The sequence below is a fragment of the Blennius ocellaris genome (assembly GCF_963422515.1).
Source record: "Blennius ocellaris genome assembly, chromosome: 18".
In the NCBI taxonomy this organism is placed as follows: domain Eukaryota; kingdom Metazoa; phylum Chordata; class Actinopteri; order Blenniiformes; family Blenniidae; genus Blennius; species Blennius ocellaris.
This window is the reverse complement of record NC_137667.1, coordinates 20,365,649-20,391,038: the sequence shown is the minus strand read 5'-3', so window position 1 is coordinate 20,391,038 and position 25,390 is coordinate 20,365,649. Positions and strand designations below refer to the sequence as shown.

The window sequence follows — 25,390 nt, the reverse complement described above, 5'->3', positions numbered from 1 at the left end:
CCTGCACTTTTTGTGCGGTGGAAACGGAGCTCAAGTCATCTTATAACTTAAAGAGTATCCAAACACTAATAATTCCATTTTTTGAGAGCTGTGGGAGAAAGAACTGGGCGTGGATATCAGTAATGAGGACTGGGACAATGCATGGAGTCATGCCAAACCCCCAAGTGTCTGGAATTGGGTAAAAACTCTACAAATTAAAATGTTACCCCTCTCTAAGTCCTAAATATATCCGTTATGCCCCAAGTGTAAGATTGAAGTGGGCACTCTTGCACATTGTTATTGGGCCTGTACTAAAACAATATTTTTGGTATTTTGTAAAATGTGAACTCTGGGAAACATTTCCACTTTCTGCTACTACAGAGTGCAATCCATTGACCGTGTTACTTGGAATCACTGATGTCACCATCACTGGAAAATATGGAAGGAGACTTTGTAGAAGGTAGAATGTACATTTTGTGTGTGGAATCGTGTCCTTCTGAACTGGATTGTGGATAAAGCCCCATGCAAAAATGAATACTATCCAACAATACTAGAATGTGTCTCTGGACTACTTAACCTGCCAACTGCATGGTAAATATGTTTCACTAGTTTTGGGACCCTTTTATGTCGTACATTGGTATGGACTTTTTCTAGAGGAGCTGTGTGAAGCTCATCAGCTGCTACGGTGTGTTTGACTATTCCACTGGTCTAAACTGAGCCACAATGTTTTGTTCTGTCTTGTGTTTTTGAAAACAAAAATCCAACAGATATATTTGGGGGGAAAAAACTAAACATTTAGTTTCAACCTTCCACATTAGCTTCTTCACCAACTGATCTGAGACCAGCAAATATTTTCAGTCTGACATCTGCATTTAAAGACCTTTTTAAAAGTGACTCACACTTTGGAGAGTTGGTTGATGAAACACTGTTACATGATACAACCTTATTGTTGCTGTGGTTCTTTGCTGTTTGAGAAAACAAATGAAGGTTGTGTTTGCTGTGGAAACGCCTGGCCAATGTGCTCAGAGCCTGCCGCCCTACCAAACAGAGCAGGAAGTTGAAACCTCGTGACCCAGTGGTCTGTTAAAAGGGTTCGTGAGCTCAAATGACCTGCACACACAACACACACATAAAAGCTTTCCAAGTGAAATGTCACTGCAGGGAAATCAATCCTATCAGACTGCAGTGGGTGAGCGTCCAGACGTCCAGAGACAAAGCGAAGGTTCTCCTACCCGGCTGACACCACTCTGACAAGGTCGCGCAGGTTGAGCTTGACGGAGGCGGTGAGGATGTAGTTGTGGTCCGAGGCTGGCTCCATCTCCCCTTGAGACACCCAGTAGCCCTCCATCTCCACACAGGGCCGGGTCGGGGGGGCCGGGATGGGCTGCAGGGAAACATTGGTTCTGTGAACAAACAGCTGCGGCTCTGAAGGAACCCATTCAGAGACCAGGGCACCCCTTTAATAGAACGTTAAGAACCTTTAATCAGGCCCCGGGTCATGTTAACCAACTGTCACGTTTGTTTTCCACGACAGAGGACGAAGTAGCTGTGGAGAACGTGTGTGAAATACTGGAAAGTTCTCCAATATCTGTCAAAGTTCTGGAACATGTGAAGTCCTTGAAAAGCTTTTTAGTTTGAGCTGAAGCTGCTTCCGCCTGTTTGCAGTACAGAGAGTCAGAGTTCTAGTATGAATCAGAGTTCTAGTATGAATCAGAGTTGTAGTATGAATCAGAGTTCTGGTATGAATCAGAGTTCTAGTATGAATCAGAGTTCTAGTATGAATCAGAGTTCTAGTATGAATCAGAGTTCTAGTATGAATCAGAGTTCTAGTATGAATCAGAGTTCTGGTATGAATCAGAGTTGTAGTATGAATCAGAGTTCTAGTATGAATCAGAGTTCTGGTATGAATCAGAGTTCTAGTATGAATCAGAGTTCTAGTATGAATCAGAGTTGTAGTATGAATCAGAGTTCTAGTATGAATCAGAGTTCTGGTATGAATCAGAGTTCTAGTATGAATCAGAGTTCTAGTATGAATCAGAGTTCTAGTATGAATCAGAGTTGTAGTATGAATCAGAGTTCTAGCATGAATCAGAGTTCTAGTATGAATCAGAGTTCTAGTATGAATCAGAGTTCTAGTATGAATCAGAGTTGTAGTATGAATCAGAGTTCTAGCATGAATCAGAGTTCTAGTATGAATCAGAGAACTGTAGTTAAAACACACTGGCATAAAAATGTTTGAAGTAGTGAAAGATGTTTTATACAACGTTATTCTGTGGTTTGGATGAAACACTCACTTGTTTCAGACACTTGAGGTTTCCCATCAGGATGTGTTGGCCCACCAGCTTCTGAACCAGAGGGTGAGAGCTTCTGTCCAGCTGGGTGAGGAAGCTCAGGCAGAACCCCTGTGGAGGCAGCGTGGTCAACCAAGAGCTCCACTCAACACTCTCCATGACATGAAGGCAGTGAATCTCGCCTTACAGTTGGTACTGTGGAGGAACATCTTGTAATAATAGGGGCGTGGCTTATATATCCACGCACACATTCTTATTGGCTGCAGAAGAACACGGCCTGGTGCAGAGTAGGGTGTAACAGTACACAAGAACCGTGGTTCGGTACGTACCTCGGTCCAGAAGGTCGCTACGGTTCTCGTTAACAGGAAAATGGAAAAAAAAACACTTTTTACTTGTCCGGACAAATTTAGACTTGTCTGAAGCTTAATGGAAATGTATAATCTTGGGTAATGTATGAATTCAACCGACATAACTTTTTACTTTAAAGCACTTGTACTTTCTTTAATAATCAAGATATCTCAATGAAACGTTCAGGGAAGGCGTATCTCTTTATACTCTTCAATCTGAAGGAACAATAATCTAGATTTTAAGTTTGTTCTTCACAGCACAAGGCCCAGAGTTGAATTTACTCCCACAGAGTTGGATTTACTCCCACAGAGTTGGATTTACTCCCACAGAGTTGAATTTACTCCCACAGAGTTGATTTACTCCCACAGAGATGAATTTACTCCCACAGAGATGAATTTACTCCCACAGAGTTGAATTTACTCCCACAGAGTTGAATTTACTCCCACAGAGTTGATTTACTCCCACAGAGATGAATTTACTCCCACAGAGTTGAATTTACTCCCACAGAGATTAATTTACTCCCACAGAGTTGAATTTACTCCCACAGAGATTAATTTACTCCCACAGAGATGAATTTACTCCCACAGAGATGAATTTACTCCCACAGAGTTGATTTGAGGCCGACCTCTGGGCTTTTTACTGTGTTGGTCTGAAATAAATGTGACAGTATTAAGATTGGAGCCGTCACACCGTACGACTACATACTCCATACTGCCACACCTTATTTATTGTATTAGTCACTTTTCATCCATATGCATTTTTTTAATAACATGGTGAATGTGTGTCATGTATTTTTATTCTATTAACAAATCAGATCTTGTCCCTGTTCCTCCTCCTCTTCCTGCTCACTCAACTTTTTTTCTGAACCATGAAAAGTTATGAAACGTCGGGATGCGTGTTGTCCAGGTAAGACGCAGTGCATCACTGACAAGAATGGAGAACACGAATCGGGAAGAAAATAGCGGCGGCCATCGGCCACGGTCTTGACATACTATCATCTCGTTCACATGAGAATCACCTGAAGGCGCTCTCGGGGGGGAGAAATGGCGGCGCCCTGCGGTGGCGTGATCGGTCGGTGATACCAAGTGATTTTTGCTGAAAAAATGTCAAAATATCGGCAAAATATGGATGATTATCCACCCAAGTTGACTGAGCGTGCTCGTGGTTTTTTGCCGATATTTTGACATTGATATTGTCAAAATTGATTGATATTTTGACGATCAGGTGATTCAGTTGCCCAAGCAAAACTTTTACGAGCCCCAGACGTTTGGGAAAGCCTTAATGTGGAGCCCTGGTCTTAAAACGTTTGTACGGAGGTACACCTCTGGACCAGACTGGACGGTACGGTACCAGGACGTTGTTACGTCTGACACTGACTGTCTCACCACGCCGGGGTGAACGGGGTGGGACGGGCTTTTGTGGATGGTACAAAAAAAAAAAAAACCCCAGAACCACTAGTTGAGGTATCCAGCACTGATGAAGGGGTGTCATGAGGACTAACAACGCAGCCGTCTGCTGATTGGTCAGTGAGCATAGCCACTCTGGACTTGCACGCAATATTTAAATAGTTAATCGGCTGTAAAGCCTTCGTTGTTATTTACATTTGCCGCTTTGCGCTAACGGGTTGTTTTGTTAACTGGGTTTATTGAAACGTCGGCGCTCTGCAGAACCTTCCAACTGGTGCGACGCTCCTCTGGGTAACAGCAGGAGGTTCAGCAGGAGCTGGATTGAAACTGTGTCATGGAGAAAAGAGGCTGAAGGCTTTAATCTGCCGGCCGTCCACTGCCAGCCGCCTCGCCCTTCTTCTCCCAACATCCCCTTGTCGTTCACAATCCCGCCTACAATTTTAAAGGTACTGTGTGCAGTGGGACTGTGTGACAGTTAGGTCTGGGTGCGTTTTGCCATACAGTTCCCTCCGGACGTTCTGACACAAAAAACAAGCTGATGTCAAACGACGTCCATGATATTTTTGGGATATTACTTTGTACAAATGGAGAGAAACAATTTGAGAAAGACAAAACAGTTTGAAGACACATTCCGTGTTCCAATCAGGTTGTGGTGAGCGCGCTGGCACCCCCTACCTCGTAGAGTGAGCGCTGCAGGCTGTGGCAGGGGTTTGCTGCCACGTACCTCAGCGCCCTGCACAGCGTCCGCAGGCTGTAGTGGGGCCTGTGGCCCGTCCCGTCCACCAGGGTGGACTGGGCCTCTTTCCGGACGGCCAGGTAGAAGCTGTACAGAAAACACTGTGAGAAACCAGAGGCAGCCAACCAGACGCCCACACACCTCCACACCCACTCCTGCAGCCCCCACCTGATGACGCCACTGATCACACTTCTGGGGGGGTTTAAGGTGCTCAGGTAGTCCAGAACCAGGATCCGCAGGTCAGCCTCGTTCTCCAGCTCCTCTACGTACAGCTCGGTGAACCTGAGACACAAAACCAGTTCAGACCGCCACGTCACGTCTGGAGCTTTGCTCCTGTTACTGGATCCTGTCTGAAAGTACAATGGAGACCATCTTCCACCCCGAGGAACCAAAAACTGTCTGAAACAACCAACTGAATGCTGAAGTCCAAGCAGAAACTGTATTGTCATTGCTATTAAACAACAAAACCTTTTGGGTGCAATCAGACTTCTTCAAGCAGCCGATAAATATGAAGAAGATGTAACTTGTATAGTGTAAATTCTGGACTACAAGCCGCTACTTCCCCCCCACACTTTGAACATTGCGGCTTCTGCTACGGTGCAGCTGATGCATGTTTTGGTTTTTTTTCGTGGCGCCATCTTGTTGACGAGTGATGGTAAGGAAAAGGCTTGGTGGGCTGGTCTGAAGGAGCTAGCCTTTAGCCTTGCCTGTAGGCCGCCGCCGCCGCGCTTACCCCGCTTTGTTTACAGTCTCTGTGCCACCTCCGTCATCTCAGCAGGGGGTGGTGGCCGAGCCAGCATGGCCTCGCTTGTGTTGTATCTCCAGAGGGATCAAATCCTGGTTTGTCTATGTCGGGACACTGATATGGAGCTACGATTTGAAGAAGATCGGTTTGCCCATAACAGGCTAACAGGCTAAGTCCTGCAATACGCCAATCTACCACAGGGGGGAGCAGTGAGCCACTTCCTCTCTGGTCCTGCCTTCATTCCAACAAATGAAGTATAAAGTTCATTTGGGGCTTCCTGCTGCCCCCCAGAGCACAACAGGGCATCACTGTAACCTCACACACTCAAACAAACAAACTTTCCAAATATATGTTTCATATAGGAGGGAAAAAGTAAGCAAAGTAACATCAACAGAGGAAAAATGTGAATGAGATGTGAATTTCTTCAGTGAAATGGAAATACTTTGTTTAGATTAGGTTGAGTTGCAAGAAAATAACTCAACTGAACTAAAAAGAGAACTTGTTTTTTTATGTTTCTACTGTAGCCAAATAAAACTAATGCATCACAGTCCCAGTTATTAACTTAAACATTCATTCACACAGACACTGGAATTTCAAACGAGCTCAGATCAGGATTTGGGGCAAGAAGTGAAAGACGGTGGTGAGTGGGCGGGAGACTCGCCTGTTCCTGAGGCCCAGAGGAAGGTTCCTCTTCCCCACATCGGTGGCTGGGTTCATGCAGGCAAACAGGCGGAAGTCAGGATGTCGAACCAGGGGCTCTGAAGAAAACAGTCGTCAAGCAAAACGTCTCATGATGAACAGAACCTACTCATACTTTAGTGCTTTCTGGAGAGTAATGTTTCCAGTATCTGTGTAAAACTCCCGATTAAACAGTGGATTTAAAGTGTAGGAAGTGTTGTGGAAGAAATATTTATTGTATAGTATAGAATATTGAGCGCACCTGGATATAAGCCATACCGTAAAATTGGAGGGGAAAAAAAAAAAAAGGACATATACAGGCTGCAAGTGTCCAGATTGTAACAGGGCAGGAATTCCACTGTGGGAACATGGGGACTGCTCATATTTTCATAAATTCCTATAGAGGAGGAAGATTTCTCAGCCACGGAGTCCGCATGTGTGTGTGTGTGTGTGTGTGTGTGTGTGTGTGTGTGTGTGTGTGTGTGTGTGTGTGTGTGTGTGTGTGTGCGTACCAGTGTCCCCTCGGTCCAGCAGCACCAGGGACCCCCCACTGCCCTCCAGCAGCCCACTCAGACACTCCAGAGTCTCTGCTGCAGCCAAGTTGATCTCATCCAGCAGGATCCACTGACCTTTCTTCAGAGCCTGGGCCAGCGCCCCCTGCAGGACACGGCACACACATCAGCCATGCAGTGGGTGACGGCCAGGTTGACTGAGGGTGTGTGTCTGTCTCACCTCCACAAAGGAGAACACCATGGCCGCCTCACAGGCCCGGATCTGCTGCTGAGTCTGACTGAGTCTGGAAGCTAACACCTCCCACTGCTCCTGAAGCTCCGCAGCTACACACACGCACACGCACACAAGCACACACACACACACACACACACACACACACACACACACACACACACACACACACACACACACACACACACACACACACACACACACACACACACACACACACACACACACACACGTACACGTACACGCACACGCACACGCACACGCACACACACAGAGTGTTAGCAGAGTCCCTCACTGTGGCATGTTGCACAGTGTGTACCGTTGCAGTGGTCCTGCAGCTCAGTCCTCAATGCAGACTTGCAGACGTGGTCCATCAGGGTGAGCAGGTCCTGCCAGCGTTTGCCCCTGAAGCAGGTCTGGACGTGACCCAGGAACGTCAGGTTCTGCCTGCGGGAGTACGTCTGAGAGAACAGGTCCTCGAACGCCTCGCGCAGAGGCAGCAGCAGCTGGCGGTGCTCCACCGGCTTATACCTGCAGCACACATACACACTCTGCGGGGTTACCCAACATTCAAAGCGCTGTGATCATTGGAGGTTTTTCTTTAGAAAGGGTGACTTTGCCGTATGTACAGTGTACTGTGTACAGTATGCAGTGTGTAGCGTGTACATTACGTATTTGTGAGTGTACAGCGTGTACAGTATATCCAGCTAGCAGAGTGTAGATGTGTTAGCAGTGTCTCACCCTCCCAGCAGGTCTGCTGTGTCACTCTGTTGGTTCATGTTTACCACCTTCAGTCGGTGTCCTGCAGCAGCAAACAGCACATGTAGGGGTTTAGGGAGGACCACCACCATCAGGAGGCTTGGGGGGGGGGGGGGGGGGGTGCTCACCTGTGATAGCGGCCAGGTGCTGCACGGTGGACGTCTTTCCCGTCCCCGTCTCTCCCACCAGCAGCACGGCCTCTCCTTTAGCAACACACACGGCCAGCTGCTCCAGCAGCACGGAAGAAGGCTGCGTGGCAGCAAAGGTCTGGTGAGCCCTACGAGAATCAGGAACAGCAAAGGTCTGGTGAGCCCTACGAGCACCAAAGGTCTGGTGAGCCCTACGAGCACCAGGAACAGCAAAGGTGTGGTGAGCCCTACGAGCACCAGGAACAGCAAAGGTCTGGTGAGCCCTACGAGCATCAGGAACAGCAAAGGTGTGGTGAGCCCTACGAGCACCAGGAACAGCAAAGGTCTGGTGAGCCCTACGAGCATCAGGAACAGTCACTACCAACACAAACTCTCACACGCCACCAGTTCAACACTACTCCTGACATCATTTCTATCATAACAATGGCTTGGATTGATATTGCACCTTTTGTGAGGGGATTCAAAGCACATACAGAAACCCTCATTCATTCACACCAGTGGTGGGAAGCTACATGGTAGCTACATGGCAGCCACATGTAGCCACATGGTAGCCACACGGTAGCCACATGGTAGCCACATGTAGCCACAGCTGCCCACTGCTGACAGAGGCGTGGCTGCTATTTCACGTCCAGGGCCCCGCTGACAACCACCAACATTCATGCACTATTCATACCAATTCATATGAGGCAACGTGGGTAGAGTGCCTTGCCCAAGGACACAACGACAATGAGTTGGATAGAGTGGGATTCGAACCACCAACCCTTTGGTTACGACCCAATCTACCACTGAGCTGCAGCTGATCAAATGTAGGGATCCAGTGGTGACTGTGTTTACCCCACCGCTGTGCGCGATCGAAGGTGCCTCCGGGGTGGGAGGTAGGGGGGCAAATGGAGCCGAGTGGGGGTCAGTGTTGCAAGGGGGGGGGGGGGGGGGGGGGGCTGTCAAGTGGCTAACGGGGTGAGAACGTCCCACTTACACACTCAGCTGCACCGCTTCAGTCTGCTTGCGAGGCAGCGTGACTCTGCCCACCGTCACCTCCAGGTCGCCTGCTGCCAGGCCGGGGTGGTACAGCCGGCACTGGTGCTGCACCTGCAACCACACAGAACGGAAGGAGAGAGAAAAAATGGACCTAAGAATCAAACTTACTGCTAAACGTTTAGCATAAAACATGTAACGCGAGTCCAAATCTTGGCCTAAAATCTTTATTTTGTCTCACACTGCTGATTTAAAGTTAACCAAAGTGTCCCAGGATTAAAATTAACAATACAAGCATCAGTTTGAGATCAATTTCCTGCTAGCACGTGTGATTTTCACTGTTTAACCAGTTGGTTTTTTTAGATATTTAAGTTTTTACTTGCCATTTGTTGTGTTTTTCAAAATTATATATCCACTATTATATTCACTCCTTTTGTTCTTGACATTGATGAACTATAATTAAGAATTGCTTTGATTTTAGTAAATGTTTTGTCACGCATTACCATTACAAGGCATTCCTCCAGTACCTTTTCTTTAGAGATGTTGAGTTTGCTCCCGATGATTTCGGCCATACGAAGTCGACTTTCCGACCGAGACAACATGGCCGTGAAGCAATCGAGAGCCTGAAGGACAAAACACACATCTCTCTTCATTTTGTCCCAAGAAACCATGAGAGCGTCTCGGACCACAGCTCAGGATCAAAGGAGCAAACCTCTTGGAAGACATTCTGCGCCGTGGCCAACGAGGCTCCATCGAAGTCCACGCTGATCCGACCGCACCACTTCAGGAGGTCCCTGCAGAGGCAGAACCACACCCAGAACAACCTTCAAGGTTTAAACTCTAACAGCAGAACCAGCAAGGTTCCAGTGGTTTTTTCTGGTGTTTGAGCTATTCCAGTCTTATTTCCCACACTCCACTGGACGGGTTCACTTCCTCCCTCTCTGGCCGCACTCAGCTCCCTCAACTTAAATCCAGTAAGTCCATCCCTTTCTCCGTCACCTCAGGTGTGTTCCAGGGCTCTGTCCTGGGGCCCATCTTTTTCATTAATTACCTCCTTCCCCTCGGCAATATCTTCCGCAAATGTAATACATGTTCTTTGCTATGCGGATGACACCCAGCTCTACCTCACTGCTAGACCCTGATCCACCCTGCCACCAACTTCCCTCACCGACTGATTTTCTGAAATAAAAACCTAGTTCACCGTCAAATTTCTTAAATTAAACAGCAACAAAAATGAAATCCTTCTCATGGGCACCAAGTCCACTCTATGGGTGTCATCCTCCACAGCACTCTAGTGGAAACATCAACCGCCTCTGCCCCTCCCTCACCCCCCACACTGCCGCCATCTTAGTCCACAGCTCTGTCACTTCCTGTCTGGATTACTGCAACGCTCTCCTCTTTGGCTTCCCTCTCAAATCCCTTCACAAACTACTGCTGTAGGGTTCTCCTGCTGCATCATCACCCGTCAACCACATCATCACCCGTCAACCACATCACTCCTGCCCTCCGGTTCAGTTCAGTATCCAATTCAAAATCCTTCTGTTGACACTTCAAGGCCATTCAGAACCTCACCCCCCCATATCGGTCTGGTCTCCTCAGCCTTTCCACTCCCTCCCGTTCCCTCAGATCCTTTTCCTACTTTCACCTGTCTGTCCCTTCTGCCCGTCTCACCACCCGGGGAGCAGAGCTGTCTGGAACTCATTACATGGACTCCTTCCCCACTACAACTAACAACTCAAAACATATCTTTCCAAAGCTGCTTATTCCATATGATGCCGTTTGCCCCGTGACCTGTGTGGTTTTAACTCTTAACAGATTGTACGGTGTCTTTGAAATAACATGCATTATTATTAATATTGTTTTACTTGTTTCAGCCTTTGATTTGAATTTTTAAGCAATTTTTAAACACATTTTCAATTTATCTGTTTAACTTTTTTGTCTTTTCTTGTTTGTTTTTTAACATAGCTGTTGATTAAATTTTACTTTTTTAAACGGAGCATATTCATTGATTCAATGAATGTTGGAGTAATTCTTTGGATGTAATATTTGTGTAGCTGTAGTTTGCGGAGAGCAGCAGGAGACGATATAGAGAGAACCACATGTGACTCAAACAGTGAAAGAGCTTTGATCCAGACCATGTCACTCTCATGTGTCTCATCAGTGTGTCAAAGGGGAAAACGTGATGATGGAGGACAGGAGGACCTCTGTGAACCAGACTGGACAGAGGACACAAGACGGATGAAAGAACGGACTCTGTAACCCCCCCACACACATATACACATATATATACACACACACACACACGTTGACCTGAGGCCTATAGTAACAGTAATGACATTGATCAGTGAAGCATATGTTCTGTCAGCTCTGTGTTTTATTGGAGCTCGGAAACAAGGAAACATGGCTCTTCGATCGTGTGTGTGTGTGTGTGTGTGTGTGTGTGTGTGTGTGTGTGTGTGTGTGTGTGTGTGTGTGTGTGTGTGTGTGTGTGTGTGTGTGTGTGTGTGTGTGTGTGTGTGTGTGTGTGTGTGTGTGTGTGTGTGTGTGTGTGTGTGTGTGTGTGTGTGTGTGTGTGTGTCTGATTGATCCACCCACTGGAAGTATTCCAAAACATTCCCAAAATAGTTCATCCAATGTTTCGGTGGCTCCGTCAGGATTACTCAGATTACTTCAAGCCCTGTCACTGTGCATCTGCAGCCTGTTGATGATTTTAGATCAAAATAACTAGCTTGTTTTTATTGGAGCCGTTTTACCATACTTAGTCCTTTCAGATTCCAGCGTTTACCAGCGGTGCTCCGATCAACTGGCCAGCCAACATTAATCGGCCGATTTCCTTGAAAAAAAGTGTGCGATTGGCATATTCCCATCAGTGCCTTGCGCAGGTGGAGTAATTATATCAACAAAGTCAGCCGTGACCCCTGGGTGACCTGGAGAGTTTATATATATATATATATATATATATATATATATATATATATATATATATATATATACCGGCATCATCAGGTGATCCGTTCCTTCCATCTTCTCACGATTGCGGTTACGGTAGCAGGCTAGTTTGCTATTCACAGCTATTCACACAAGTTTTGGACAAGCAGAGGCTCAAAACAGCATGTATCTACATGTGGAAACAGAATCTGGCAGCATGAAGCCCGTTAACCTGTAAAAAAACATACATTTGCTGCATCATCTGAATGATGATGATGAAAAAAGAACAGGCAGTGGAAGGTGGCGCAGTTTTGAGAGAAAAACCAAGAGTAAAAAAATTAATAAAACGATGCGTCGACTATCAAATTAATAAATAATACTTAATAAAACTCATTCAAACTTTAAAGCACGGCACAAAAGTTCAGTGGAAACATTTGTCTTCCGTCTCCGAGCAGCTGTGGAGCTTGTAAAAGGAGAAAGTTCCTCACCTCAGTGACAGCAACCGGCCCTCCAGAATCGAAGTCCTGTCTTCGGACTTGTGCTGCCGGGGGTTTTCAGCGTTTTGCAGGTTGCTTGTTTCCGGATCAACGTGGTTCTCCCCGGTCAGCTGACAGTAGATATCCAGCAGGCGATCCGACACCAGCGAGAGGCCAGAGAACCTGCTGACTAGAACCTACAGACAGGAGAGTGTTTAAGTACAGGACAACATACCGTATTTTCCGCACTATAAGGCACCGGGTTATAAGGCGCACCTACATTGATTGACATAATTTACAACTTTGTTCATATATAAGGCGCACCGCATTATAAGGCGCATGGAATAGACCAGTGGTCAGCAACCTTTATAGCTCAAAGCCATTAGGTTACATTTTCCACTGATTCTAACACCCAGAGAAATGCACGCACTTTATTTTGATAGTCCTACCTGCAGCCTATGCCAGGAGGACACTACACACAAAACCTTCTTCACTGCTGGTTGACAACTTACAACTACCGGTAATAATAATAATAATAATAAACTACATGAACTAAGCAACAAAAACACAACACAACACAATTATTACCGACACCACAAACCAAATATAACCCCCAATAATTGCATTTAAAACACCACAAACGGCTGCAATGAATTATGGGAGTTTCTATCGGCTGCACTGAGGAGCTGTCGGCGGCTGCTTACCGTCCAGAGGTGGTCGCTGCAAGGCATGATGGGAATTCATGTTATGTGTTGTTGGAGGTTATTGTGGGTTGTTGTTGGGCTTGGTGTTGTGTTGATTGTGTTGATTGTGTTTTTGTTCCCCAGTTTAGGGAGTAATTATTTCGTCTAGTTTATTTTGGTTTGTTAGAATGTTGGTGTGCAACCATGAGTGATGAATGTGTTGTGCGGAGTGTCGTCCGCTCTGAAGATCCGGTTGCGAAGTTAGAGTTGTCAAAATAAAAGCTTCTGGTTGTTCAGCTGTCAAATAGCAGTCTCAAGTAGAGCAATTCTTCCATATATAAGGCGCACCGGGTTATAAGGCGCACTGGCAGCTTTTGAGAAAATTTGAGGTACTTGAAGTGAGTCTACATCAACTGACAGGTTTAAAAAACACAGGTGTGTTAACTGCTCACAGCATAAAGCTCACAGCATGTCAGATTTTCGAATCACTTAAATAATCTGAAAGTCCAGAAATAGGATCTCTCAATATGCCGATGATGTGGCCCCATTAAGCACACAGAGAACAGAATGCGACTCCTTCACCGTTCTTCTGACCAAATAGTTTGTTAGAATCACGTCTCTATATTTTAGGACCTGGTGACGAAATGTAACATACCTTGCATTTAGTTGCTACACATGGATTGCTGTAAATCCCCACTAACCTTCTTCAGCTCTTCTCTGGTCATGTTAAACATTTGGAGTTTGGTCCAATATTTGTCCAGCAGTGCTGCGTGAGAGTTCTGTGGTCTGTGCCAGCTTCCTCCACTGTAAAACATCCTGGAGGACAGAGACACACGCCACTTCCTGTTAGTTGTCTGTGGGAAGTGCAATCAATCAAGAAATCAATCACTGTTCTGCTTCAAAAAAACAGTAAAAAGAAAAAGAATTAATGTTACAATGAACAATAATTTACTTCTTTTTGTTTGGTCGGGTTTTTCTCATGTATTACTTCTGTTATGTTCCATATTCATTTTTTCTCCCGTATTACGACTGCTGTGTTTATTGTTTTGTTTTTTTTCTTTCTCCAGTTGCTTTTTTAAAATGTGATTATATTTTTTGCACCACTGGCGTCTGGGCTAACCGCACGGGTTTTTAAGGGAGAGGCTAAAATAAGCCTTGGCTTCAGCCTATCCCATTTCGGTTACAAGTGTATTGTGGAAACAGTGAAAAATCACAGGTGTGTGAACTTGTACCATGAACTGCACAAAAATTCATCAACTGCACTTCTACTGAAACTGTAACCGAAATAACCCCTTCATTCATTCAATCACACACACTTCCACTCCTCGTCGATGAGATTTGCTGCTGATTTTTCTTGTTTTCTGCTATTCTTTCAATTACCAAAATCATGTTTTTGCTTGTTGTCGTTTTTTGTTTTGTTGTATTGCCTACCTATGTTATACTCTTGCTTGAAAATCATGATACAACTAGATAGAGAGAGACAAACCTCTCTCTCTCTCAAACAACTTGGCAGGTTTTACAGTTACTGACACAGAACCTATCTTTAAAATATACTTCCAACAAAAGGCATGCCTTCCACACAGAAACTACCATACCACCAACACACCAAAACAACCATTTCCACTCATTCCCAACCCACAGTGGACCAAATTGCTCATGTCTGTTTTGTAAATTAAAAATTCCACCACAAAACACCTACCATGTTTCACCAAACACTGACATCCTGTGATAATATCACTGTCAGCATTTGACAGGAGAAGGCCAATATACAACAGGCCTAGCGACCATTTGCAGAAATGGCAAAATGACACCAAGAAGAAGAGGGAACTCTGAGGATGTTAAGATGGGTGACATGCGTAGCAGCATGAAGATAGCAAGACATGTCTTTCTTGGCACATCTTTCAACGGGCTTAATACAAACACCCTGACACCGCGTCACCCTGACAGCGCTGCTCACTGTTCCCAAGCTACGTTGCAGCTTTGACATGTTGCTTGTCCATCCGTTGAATTGACGAGGACCATCTATTCGTCCTGGGGCTGGGAGAGTCTGTCCCTGTGGCTGCGGAGATGACTGGTCAGGTTGTGACCACGACATACCACGTGACAACAGCGGAGGTTCGAGAAATGTATTGACAAAGTATTACAAATCCAGATCAACAACTAAAACTAGGTCCTAAATGTTAAATGTTTCTGGTGTGGATTCTGGTAAAGTAGCTTTAAAGGGGAGAACATTGCACTCTGTGGTACTCAACATAGTGTTGACGTTGGCGTTGACGTTTATTTGACAGTCGTCTCACGTAAATGGAAAAAAAAGTGTGACGCCCGGTGCTGCTGCCCTGATGGGCAAAGAACTAAGGGGACCAACTGTTCAAAAGGTCCATTGCTCCAGTTTCACTAATCATGACCAAAATGCTCCATTGCTCTTCACTAAAACAAGTGCAAAGCAAATAAACACCTTCGAAACAAGACCATAAAATAAAAAATGATCAGTCCGTTAACTAAATCTACAGCTACTCCTCCATCTCCACTGTCTGGAATCTGTGCATGATGGGGACATTTGTTTTTATTCAGCATGCTTTTCCTCTTCAATGATGACTGACGCTGTGCTAAAGAGCGTGTCGCTCTCTACACTTGTGTGGGTGAGGTTGGACCCGTTAAACTGTATTAAAGTGGTGCATGAGGCCTGCATGAGCTACGCTTTGCATTCCGGCTGTTCCGTCTTCGTCCATTTACTAAACAAAATATTTACCCTCACCAAAGAGGTTATAAACTCATCGTTTATTTGTCTGCCCGTCTGTCAACAAGATATCTCAAACTAATGAGCAGATCATCATAATTTGTATAAAAGTGCATTTTGATCAAAGGGACAATCCAATAGATTCTGGTGGCGATCCAGATCAAAATAATAGTTACAGCAGAAAATGTTAATTTTGCAATATACTGTCTGATGTTGTGTTCTTTCAACCGCTGCAACTGTGGCCAGTAGCCACAGTGTCAACGACTACTAGAACACTCACTGTTATTGTCACCTGGGTTGTGCATGATGAAGAGAACTGCTGCAGCAGAGTGCTGGAATAGGGTGGTTGGAGAAGAATTTTATATATATATATGTTATATAAAGCAAGTTACAGATTGTTAATAAGACAAATACAAAGAAGGTTCCAGATCGTACTGGTCGTTATGAAATACGTGATGAATTAAACTTTAGGACCCAGAAACATAAACACAACCCTGAAAAGTTCTAGCCCGACAGTTCATGGTGTTTTACTGTGGAACAAATTGGAGACGGAGTTGAAACAACGTCCAAACATCAACCTGTTCAAATACAAATACAAACAAAAGATTTTTGAAACATACAGTGAAGAAGAAATGCATTGAAGAAGTAGGATCAACGTATATGTGCATGTGTGAGTGTGAGTTGTAAGTTTGGTCCGTGTTGATATAGTGGTTTGAAATGTGGGAGGTTCTTTTTTGTTGATGTTTTGTTCTTTCTATTCTAGTGTGGAATGTACTTTTTGTTGCTCTGAGTTTGGGGGTGGAGCCCAGAAGCTTCTTGCTTCAGCCCACTGCTTTTGAGCAGAATGTGTCCTGCTCAAATAAATAAAAAAAATTTTTTTTTAAGTAAATAAATAACTGGTGGGGGAGCTCAACACCTTGATTGTATTTGATGACGTCACAGGGCTGGAGAAGCCCCGCCTCCAGGAAGATTGACATGAGGAGAAACCAAAACAAGACACGCCCACATCTCAGTCTCTGCTGCTTCACATTGAACTGCTGTTTTTGTTGTTCCACATCTGTTTTCACCTTCATGTCCACTGGAGAAAATGTGTTTCCACCTTCATGTCCACTGGAGAAAATGTGTTTTCACCTTCATGTCCACTGGAGAAAATGTGTTTTCACCTTCATGTCCACTGGAGAAAATGTGTTTTCACCTTCATGTCCACTAGAGAAAATGTGTCTTCACCTTCATGCCCACTGGAGAAAATGTGTCTTCACCTTCATGCCCACTGGAGAAAATGTGTTTTCACCTTCATGTCCACTGGAGAAAATGTGTTTTCACCTTCATGCCCACTGGAGAAAATGTGTTTTCACCTTCATGCCCACTGGAGAAAATGTGTTTTCACCTTCATGTCCACTAGAGAAAATGTGTCTTCACCTTCATGCCCACTGGAGAAAATGTGTCTTCACCTTCATGTCCACTGGAGAAAATGTGTTTTCACCTTCATGCCCACTGGAGAAAATGTGTTTTCACCTTCATGTCCACTGGAGAAAATGTGTTTTCACCTTCATGTCCACTGGAGAAAATGTGTTTTCACCTTCATGCCCACTGGAGAAAATGTGTTTTCACCTTCATGTCCACTGGAGAAAATGTGTCTTCACCTTCATGCCCACTGGAGAAAATGTGTTTTCACCTTCATGTCCACTGGAGAAAATGTGTTTTCACCTTCATGTCCACTGGAGAAAATGTGTTTTCACCTTCATGTCCACTGGTTATGTCACCCAGGGGGTGGAGGAGGCGGCTGTGGGCTGGGCTGCAGTCTCCGTGAGGGTGGAGGAGGTGGAGGAGCTGAGAACCACCATCATGAGAGGTGGAGGAGGTGGAGGAGCTGAGAACCACCATCATGAGAGGTGGAGGAGGTGGAGGAGCTGAGAACCACCACCATGAGAGGTGGAGGAGGTGGAGGAGCTGAGAACCACCATCATGAGAGGTGGAGGAGGTGGAGGAGCTGAGAACCACCATCATGAGAGGTGGAGGAGGTGGAGGAGCTGAGAACCACCATCATGAGAGGTGACGTCAGCTCAGTCCAAGAAATACTAGAATGTCACTAGTTGTGAGTGTTTCTACTGGATCAGACACATTGTTATCCTCATGAGCAGAGGAGGGACTGGAACATGAAATATAGTGAAATATGGTCCTTTAAACAATCTATCAATAATTTCTGGGACAATTTATCGTCCAGCAAAATGTGTTATCGTGACAGGCCTAATTGTTACGTACCTTGTCATAATTGATAATCAACCAGTTCTATCTATCATTTGAAGATGAAAGAATGACATGAACATTGTACTGCTGATTATTATTTACGTCTCACTGAACATTACAGATCCACTGCAGCTTGGCTGTTTTTGATTACGTGGATCAATAGATCTGATATGTGATGACATTTAACGTTTGAGATCAGTCTCGCTTCAATTCACCGCCTCACAATCAGCACTGCCAGTTCCACCGTCCCCGTAATGTCCTTGTGCAAGGTTTAAAGTCTGCGTACCAGTATGCACGTTCTCCCGCGACGTACATTTTTTTAAGATCACAAACTTTGCGTGGAAGGAAGTTGCGTACACATCTTTCAGGACCTGTTTTGTGCAGAAGCAACCTTTATAGACGAGGCCTCAGGACTTTTGGGGGTGTGATTTGTACCGATGTTCATTTTTCTTTTTAAACCTTCCTAACTTGTGGAGCTAAAAGAAGCCTCGTGTTCCTGATGTTGGTACCTTCTGGTGGCAAAGAACTGGAATCCAGGAGCAACGTCGATGCAGTCCTCCCGTCCCGGAATCATCAGCTTCTTGTTCTCCATGAGCGGCAGCAGCACGGAGATCTGAAACGCACCCAGGTTCCAGTTAGTTTCAGAGAACTTTCCACCAAGTGGTCACGAAGAAGCAACGTGTGTTGGAGCGAGGCTCACCACATCCAGAGGAGCGTGGTCGATGTCCTCCAGAAGGATCCACTGGCCTTTAGACACGGCCTGCGTCAAAGCGCCAGGCTGCCACACAAACTTCCCCGGGATGTCAGTGCAGCGGTACATCCCCAACAGCATCTGACAGACACACACATTTAACACCATTAGAAATGTTTTAAACAAGTCATTTTTTTCTATTATTATTTCAAACTTACCAATTTTTCTCTTTTATTTGAAATGGGTTTTCATTTATTTTAATTTATTAAAATAAATATTTATATTTACTTCCTGATCAATGTTAAATAGAGATGGTACCTTTCACATTTGAACCGGTACGGTTCCAATACCCAGTACCTGGAAATCAGTAGTCAACTGCACCAATGTTCTGTACTTTTGTGTGTGTTTATGTGGTAATAAATGTTAATTTGTTCTATAATAAAATCCTAATTTGTTTCTCAATAGAAAAAAAATAAACAATTTTATCAAAACAACATCCAACTACTCATACTGTTACATCACAATACAACTTTTTTAAACATGAAACCCCTTAACTACAAGTACACTGTTTTTTCTAAATAACGCACCAATTAAAACAAAAACAAGGTCCCGCTTGAATTGACATGAATCGGTGGTCGGTCCCTACAAAAGTACAGAGTTGGGTAGCCATCCCGATGTTCACATTGCTCTGTTTGATCCGGACCAGAGTTCTGTTTTGTTTTGGCGGGAAGCAGTTGTGACCACTCCCACAACTCTGCACCGGAACTAACAAGAAATCTCTGGTGCTCTAGAAATGCAAGGACTTGGTTCCTTTACAAACGATCTTTCTAGCAGGCAGGGTAGGAGCATGGGGACATTACGAAGTGCGCAATGCATTCTGGGAAAAAAACCTAATCAAAACACATCAGAAGAATCAGATGCAGAAAGAAAAAGTTGATAAATATCCCAGGCGTGGCAGACATCTTGTCTGAAGACGATATATCGCGGTTGTTGGTGGCTATCCATTAGCCACAAGCTAATTAGCCTAGCCACCGCGGGCTCAAGCTTTCGGTCGGACCGATCAATGAGCCGTGTTTCTTCTTTACTTCCTATCAGGCAACAGCACCTTCAAACCAGCGGCTGTTTAGTAATTGTGACATTACTGTAATTGCATGTCAGTCTAATCCAGTCGCAAGTGTGACGCCACATAAAGCGACCCCCCCCCCCACGCCAAGATCAACTACGTCCTGGACAACCTCAGCCGTGTCTCACCTTGCTGTCAGTCTGATCCCCCAGCTGGACCTTCACCATCTCCGAAGCTTTCATGTGTCCGGTGATGGCCGCCAGGAACTCCACCAGCGCCGTCTTCCCACAGCCAATCGGACCCTCCAGCAGCAGGGGCTTCTGGGAAGCCACAGCCAGAGCCAGCCGGCGAAGGTTCCTGCTCGTGGACTCCACCAACACCAGATCGCTCAGGGCAGTCTGGAAACAAGACGAGATGTGAGGAGGGAGAAGACGAGATGTGAGGAGGAGGAAGAGGAGATGTGAGGAGGAGGAGGAAGAGGAGACATGAGGAGGAGGAAGAGATGTGAGGAGGAAGAAGACTCTTGAGGAGGAAGAAGAGGAGATGCGAGGAGGAGGAAGAGGAGATGTGAGGAGGAAGAAGAGTCTGGAGGAGGAAGAAGAGGAGATGCGAGGAGGAGGAAGAGGAGATGTGAGGAGGAAGAAGAGTCTGGAGGAGGATGAAGAGGAAACCTGAGGAGGAGGAGGAAGAGGAGACATGAGGAGGAGGAGGAAGAGGAGACATGAGGAGGAGGAGGAAGAGGAGACATGAGGAGGAGGAGGAAGAGGAGACGTGAGGAGGAAGAAGAGTCTGGAGGAGGAGGAAGAGGAGACATGAGGAGGAAGAGTCTTGAAGAGGACGAAGAGGAGACATGAAGAGAAAGAAGAAGAGATGTGAGGAGGAGGAAGAGGAGATGTGAGGAGGAGGAAGAGTCTGGAGGAGGAAGAAGAGGAGATGCGAGGAGGAGGAAGAGGAGATGTGAGGAGGAAGAAGAGTCTGGAGGAGGAGGAAGAGGAGACATGAGGAGGAAGAGTCTTGAAGAGGACGAAGAGGAGACATGAAGAGAAAGAAGAAGAGATGTGAGGAGGAGGAAGAGGAGATGTGAGGAGGAGGAAGAGTCTGGAGGAGGAAGAAGAGGAGATGCGAGGAGGAGGAAGAGGAGATGTGAGGAGGAAGAAGAGTCTGGAGGAGGAAGAAGAGGAGATGCGAGGAGGAGGAAGAGGAGATGTGAGGAGGAAGAAGAGTCTGGAGGAGGATGAAGAGGAAACCTGAGGAGGAGGAGGAAGAGGAGACATGAGGAGGAGGAGGAAGAGGAGATGTGAGGAGGAGGAGGAGAGGAGGAGAAGGAAGAGAAGATGTGAGGAGGAGGAAGAGGAGAGGAGGAGGAAGAGGAGATGTGAGGAGGAGGAGGAGAGGAGGAGAAGGAAGAGAAGAGGAATGACAGTAGAGACACCATCCTGGTACCTGGCCCGGGGCTCTGGGGACGATCCGAGGAAGCACCACTCCACAGACGGCCACCACGTTGGGGGAAAGGTCCTCCGACACCACCTGACCTCTGGTGAACTTACTGGCTTTCTCCTGGCGCCACATCACCGAGCCCTGATTGGCTAAGACCAGAGCCTTCTCCACCTCCAGCTGCTGGCCTTCCTCCAGAGCTCTGAGGAACAGGACGGGAGGAAGGCCGGAACACACCATACATCATACTTTCATGTGAACTCGCGTACGCAAGTCTTGGTTGAAGGAGCAAGTTGATGAGCTGCTTGGTAGTGACGGTGATCAGGATCACATCTGGATCCACCAGGAAACAGATGGTGGATATGTTGATCACACTTCCTAGTGCAGGCCTCAGGTCTTCACCACCTCCTATCTGAGACCATCATCTTTCATAGGAAGTTAAATACCTGATTTTCATGTCCAGGATTTCTTCGTTTGCCAGGACCTTCCTGAGGAAGATGGTTTTCTGGTTGTCCGTCATGTGAGAGACCAGCGCTAAGCAGTGAGCCGTGTAGCTGGTAGAACACAGGGAAAAGAACACCAATCACATTTCTGCCAAAGGAAAAAACACTAATGTTTCTGGATCACCTCGAAAATGGAATGGAATCTTCCAGGGCCCAAAATCAACCTGTGGTGAAAATGTTGACAAAACTCCGTGTAGTAGTTACGACACAATCTTGCTCACACACAAACAGATGCCGATGATTTTATTAAGGTTCAGAAACACACTAAATCAACTGTTTTAGCAGTTAAAACAAATAAAAAGTAAGAAAAAGGCTTGGCGCCAGTGCGTAGGTCAGCAGGGCGCACTTCGAGGATTCCTCACAAATTTCACGTTTCAATGTCATCAATAACTTGTGCCTGTTACAATGAAAACATGGAAATACGTTTCAGAGTTCCTGGCCTGTAGATCAGAGGTGTAGAACTCGTGGCCCCGACCTTGAATTGACAGTAGAACTTTAGTGAGCGTGTGATGTGTCGAGCTCCACGAGACCAACGACTGACGTTTGGTCTGACCTCACTGCGACATTCCCACTGGCCGCAGTCGCCATCTACGTGTGTTTGGTGGCCGTAGTGTCTGTAGGGGGCGCTAGAGAGTCACTGTGGCACTCTGGGGGTTCATTTTTACATTTTCTCACGCTGTTATCAGTGTTCATGAGCGTGCCAAATGTAGTGAGCATGTCTAGGGAGTCAAATGTTCTTCCTCAGAGGTTGAGGGACTTTTTGGGGTGAAAATCGTACGTTGAAAGGCAAATTGCGGACTTCATGTCCTGATGTAGGGTGGGTTTAGGGTGGGTTCAGGGTGGGGGTATGGGGGTCTCGGTGAGACCAACAATTGTGTTTTGGTTTGATCTCTCTACGACGTTCCTGGCGGCCGTTTAGATTTTTCTAGGAGGCGCTAGAGAGACATTTTAGCACTGGGGGGGGGGTAATTTTGACATGTCCTTAATTTCTCGGCCAGTCTTTAGGAGCGTGTTTAGTGGGTCACATTGGGCCCAGGATGCAAATAAAGAAGAAGAAGAAGAAACCTTACAAAAACAATAGGGTCCTGGCCTCCAGGCTCATTGGGTATAAAAAACAAAGTTCCTGGATGACAGATGGATTGGGACTTCCCTGGGTGTCCCCCCCCCCCCCCCCCCCCCCCTCGCCCCCCCGAGGTGAACGTACCCTCGCACCATGACGTCGCTGGTGAGCAGCTGGGACACGCAGGCACTCCAGTCCCACAGCATGCGGAACTTGGCGCAGTCGCTCTGGAGGAAGCGCAGCGTGGCGCCCATCAGGTCCCGCAGCTTCATCCTCCGGGGGCCATACTGCACGGCCGACGACTCCTCGCTGGTGAAGAAGAGCCTCTGAAACACTGGGGGGGCCCCACTGAAGTACCGGGCAGCAAACCTAGCAGATTGGCACAGAAACGCCCGTCAGCGTCCGTCGGCGTCCGTCTCCAGAGAGAGTCGGAGCAAACCAGGGAACCATGACGCCAAAGTCTGTGACCTCACCGCCTCTGAAACCAAGCCAGTTGCTCAAAGACCACACATCCAGTCATTTATCACCCACGGAAAGTCAAAGTGCTGCAGCCTTAAAAAGGTTCTACCTGACGTCCATTCACAATGCAGTGGTCCAGTGATTGCGACCTACGTGGGCCAGTCGGTCATGACTAATAAAAATGCCCTTGGTCCAGATAATATCCTCTTAAAACTGGACTCCTGTTAGAGTATTATTCCATTTAGTTACCATATTCATGCTTAATCTCAGTCTTATTTCTTCTGTCTTTATTTAGCAGCGTCACTCAGGCGCTGTTGTTTAACTTTGACTAATCATGTGTTGTGAGCCTTGGTAGAAGCACTCTGAGCAATATGATAAAACAGGAACACTGCGTCTTCCCCGTAGCACCATCTCGGTGGTGATCCACGCGTAGAGGATGCCCTGAGATTGTGCTTACTCTTGATAACTGTCAAGCGCAACAACTTGTCTATTTTCTATGATGCATATCCTGTAAACCCTCCCATTTGTTAATGGAAATAAAAAGCACAGGAGAACGGCAGAAGCTCAGAGCGGGTCGGAACGGTGACTAGAGCACTTCCTGCTCCTTCTCCTCATGAGTCAAAGAAACTTACCCTTGTTGTCTTCTTCTTTCTTGCAGATTGAATATATGTCTGTAGCCTAAACCTGACAACTCCTGTCCTAATTTTTCATTTATCACTCTGAAAAAGCCAAGAACCACCTCCCAATCTTTTTTTATTGTAACGTCTGTCTGGACGTTGTGAGAACGAGGCGGCTCATTCAGCAGCTTCCCTACCTGGCCAGTCGGCCGTGGCCACGACGCACACAGGACAGCGCGGCGTGTTAGCAGGAACCACTGCTACGTTAACTCGCTAGCTCTCTCTCTCTCTCCCTCGCACCTCAGCTCACTCTCCGGGAGGCATTCACTGACTCCTCTGACAGTCGGAATCCTGAACGTCAAGAACACTTGACAACATGACCACTGTGGATGAATGGTGAGGTCACGTCACATGACTCGCCGCTATTTGTGAATTCTCGTCAAATAAGTTGTTTACTGCTGAAGTATTGGGTTTGTTCTATTTTCACATAGTTCACATTATAGTTCACATGTGTTTTGACAGTTTGTGGTGTTAATAAACTTTATACTACCATCAACCTGTCTTATTCGCCATAGTTTTGCAAATAAACAATAACTTGGGGAGTAGTTACATATTTTCATCAAACTTGACTTGGTCCAGTAAAACCTGCAGGACCACTGGACCAGTGTCCGGTGAGACGTCCTGTCCCTTGTGGATCCAGGTGGTCGTGTCCTGGACTCCTGATGCACACAGCAGCTCTTAAAGCTCAGGGTTTATCAATGTGAACCTGACTTCAGGGCTTTTTGGAGGGTTTGACAGGTGGTCGTTTCAGAATTCCTTCATTGTAAAAAAACTCCATTTAAAATCGAGACAAATCAACTTCTGATGAAAAGAAGAAAGGAAAAGTGCTCAGACAGTCAGGATTCAGCACAACTCGCTCAAATTCCTGCAATCCATTGTGCTAATTACAGACGTTGAAAGACTTTCTGCTCAATGTTCAGATGTGCTGAAGTTGAAGGCACTTTGCTCCCAGCAGGACTCTGGAGGTGATCAGCTGACCCTAGCAGGGTTCCTGGGTCTTCCAGAAGCTTCAATCATTGAAGTGAAGCGGTTTGAGCCGTACAGGTGTAGGGCCGTACAGGTGTAGGGCCGTACAGGTGTAGGGTCACACATCAGGATGTACTTACGCCTGAGCGTCCGCACTGATTCCCAGCAGCTTGCTGAGCGCCACACACAGACGCTCGTGCAGGTCATGGTTGATCCTGACGCCCACTTTCACTCGCGCTGCATTGCGCTCCAGCAGGTCCAGGATCAGTGGGCGAAGGTGTCGGGCGACCAGCAGAGTGTAGTCCTTCTCCAGCAGCAGCTGGGCCAAGCAGTCCAGGATGCGCTGCCGGTCCTGGAGGCTCCAGATCTGCCGTGGGACACAGAACCGGGGAACCTCATTGTAGACACATACAGGTGACGTGATGATTGTAAGTCTGATTTCAGAAAAACTGCAACCACTGTTGTAGAGGCCGTTAATGTCTCTGTGCTCTGAGGCTTCTTTAAAACACTGCTCTCTCTCTTGCCCCAAATGCAACAGAACAAAATACAGAAAATGTTTATGTATGAAAATTCAATTATAGATATTAAAAAACTCACAAAGAAAGACCACTGTAAAACATTAATCTAATCTATGCAATGCTTGTATTTGTCAGCAA

General features: G+C 46.2%; 1 protein-coding gene across 6 annotated transcripts in view; it reads right to left on the bottom strand.

Moving 5' to 3' along the window:
* The window catches only part of mdn1 (midasin AAA ATPase 1), a 106,832-nt gene that overhangs the window by 80,268 nt on the left and 1,174 nt on the right, over nt 1-25,390 (bottom strand). For all 6 annotated transcript variants that reach the window (XM_080513719.1, XM_080513721.1, XM_080513720.1 and 3 more), the window contains exons 2-23: nt 24,875-25,101; nt 22,777-23,001; nt 21,516-21,623; nt 21,079-21,271; nt 19,824-20,033; nt 18,582-18,713; nt 18,391-18,494; nt 13,599-13,713; nt 12,227-12,411; nt 9,523-9,604; nt 9,338-9,433; nt 8,812-8,924; nt 7,815-7,963; nt 7,669-7,729; nt 7,247-7,458; nt 6,916-7,019; nt 6,696-6,840; nt 6,167-6,263; nt 4,929-5,042; nt 4,700-4,847; nt 2,274-2,381; nt 1,212-1,363 (exon numbers count right to left, since the gene is read on the bottom strand). In XM_080513719.1, the coding sequence (XP_080369845.1) occupies nt 1,212-1,363; nt 2,274-2,381; nt 4,700-4,847; nt 4,929-5,042; nt 6,167-6,263; nt 6,696-6,840; nt 6,916-7,019; nt 7,247-7,458; nt 7,669-7,729; nt 7,815-7,963; nt 8,812-8,924; nt 9,338-9,433; nt 9,523-9,604; nt 12,227-12,411; nt 13,599-13,713; nt 18,391-18,494; nt 18,582-18,713; nt 19,824-20,033; nt 21,079-21,271; nt 21,516-21,623; nt 22,777-23,001; nt 24,875-25,101 (3,080 nt within the window). The remainder of the gene's footprint in view (nt 1-1,211; nt 1,364-2,273; nt 2,382-4,699; nt 4,848-4,928; nt 5,043-6,166; nt 6,264-6,695; nt 6,841-6,915; nt 7,020-7,246; nt 7,459-7,668; nt 7,730-7,814; nt 7,964-8,811; nt 8,925-9,337; nt 9,434-9,522; nt 9,605-12,226; nt 12,412-13,598; nt 13,714-18,390; nt 18,495-18,581; nt 18,714-19,823; nt 20,034-21,078; nt 21,272-21,515; nt 21,624-22,776; nt 23,002-24,874; nt 25,102-25,390) is intronic.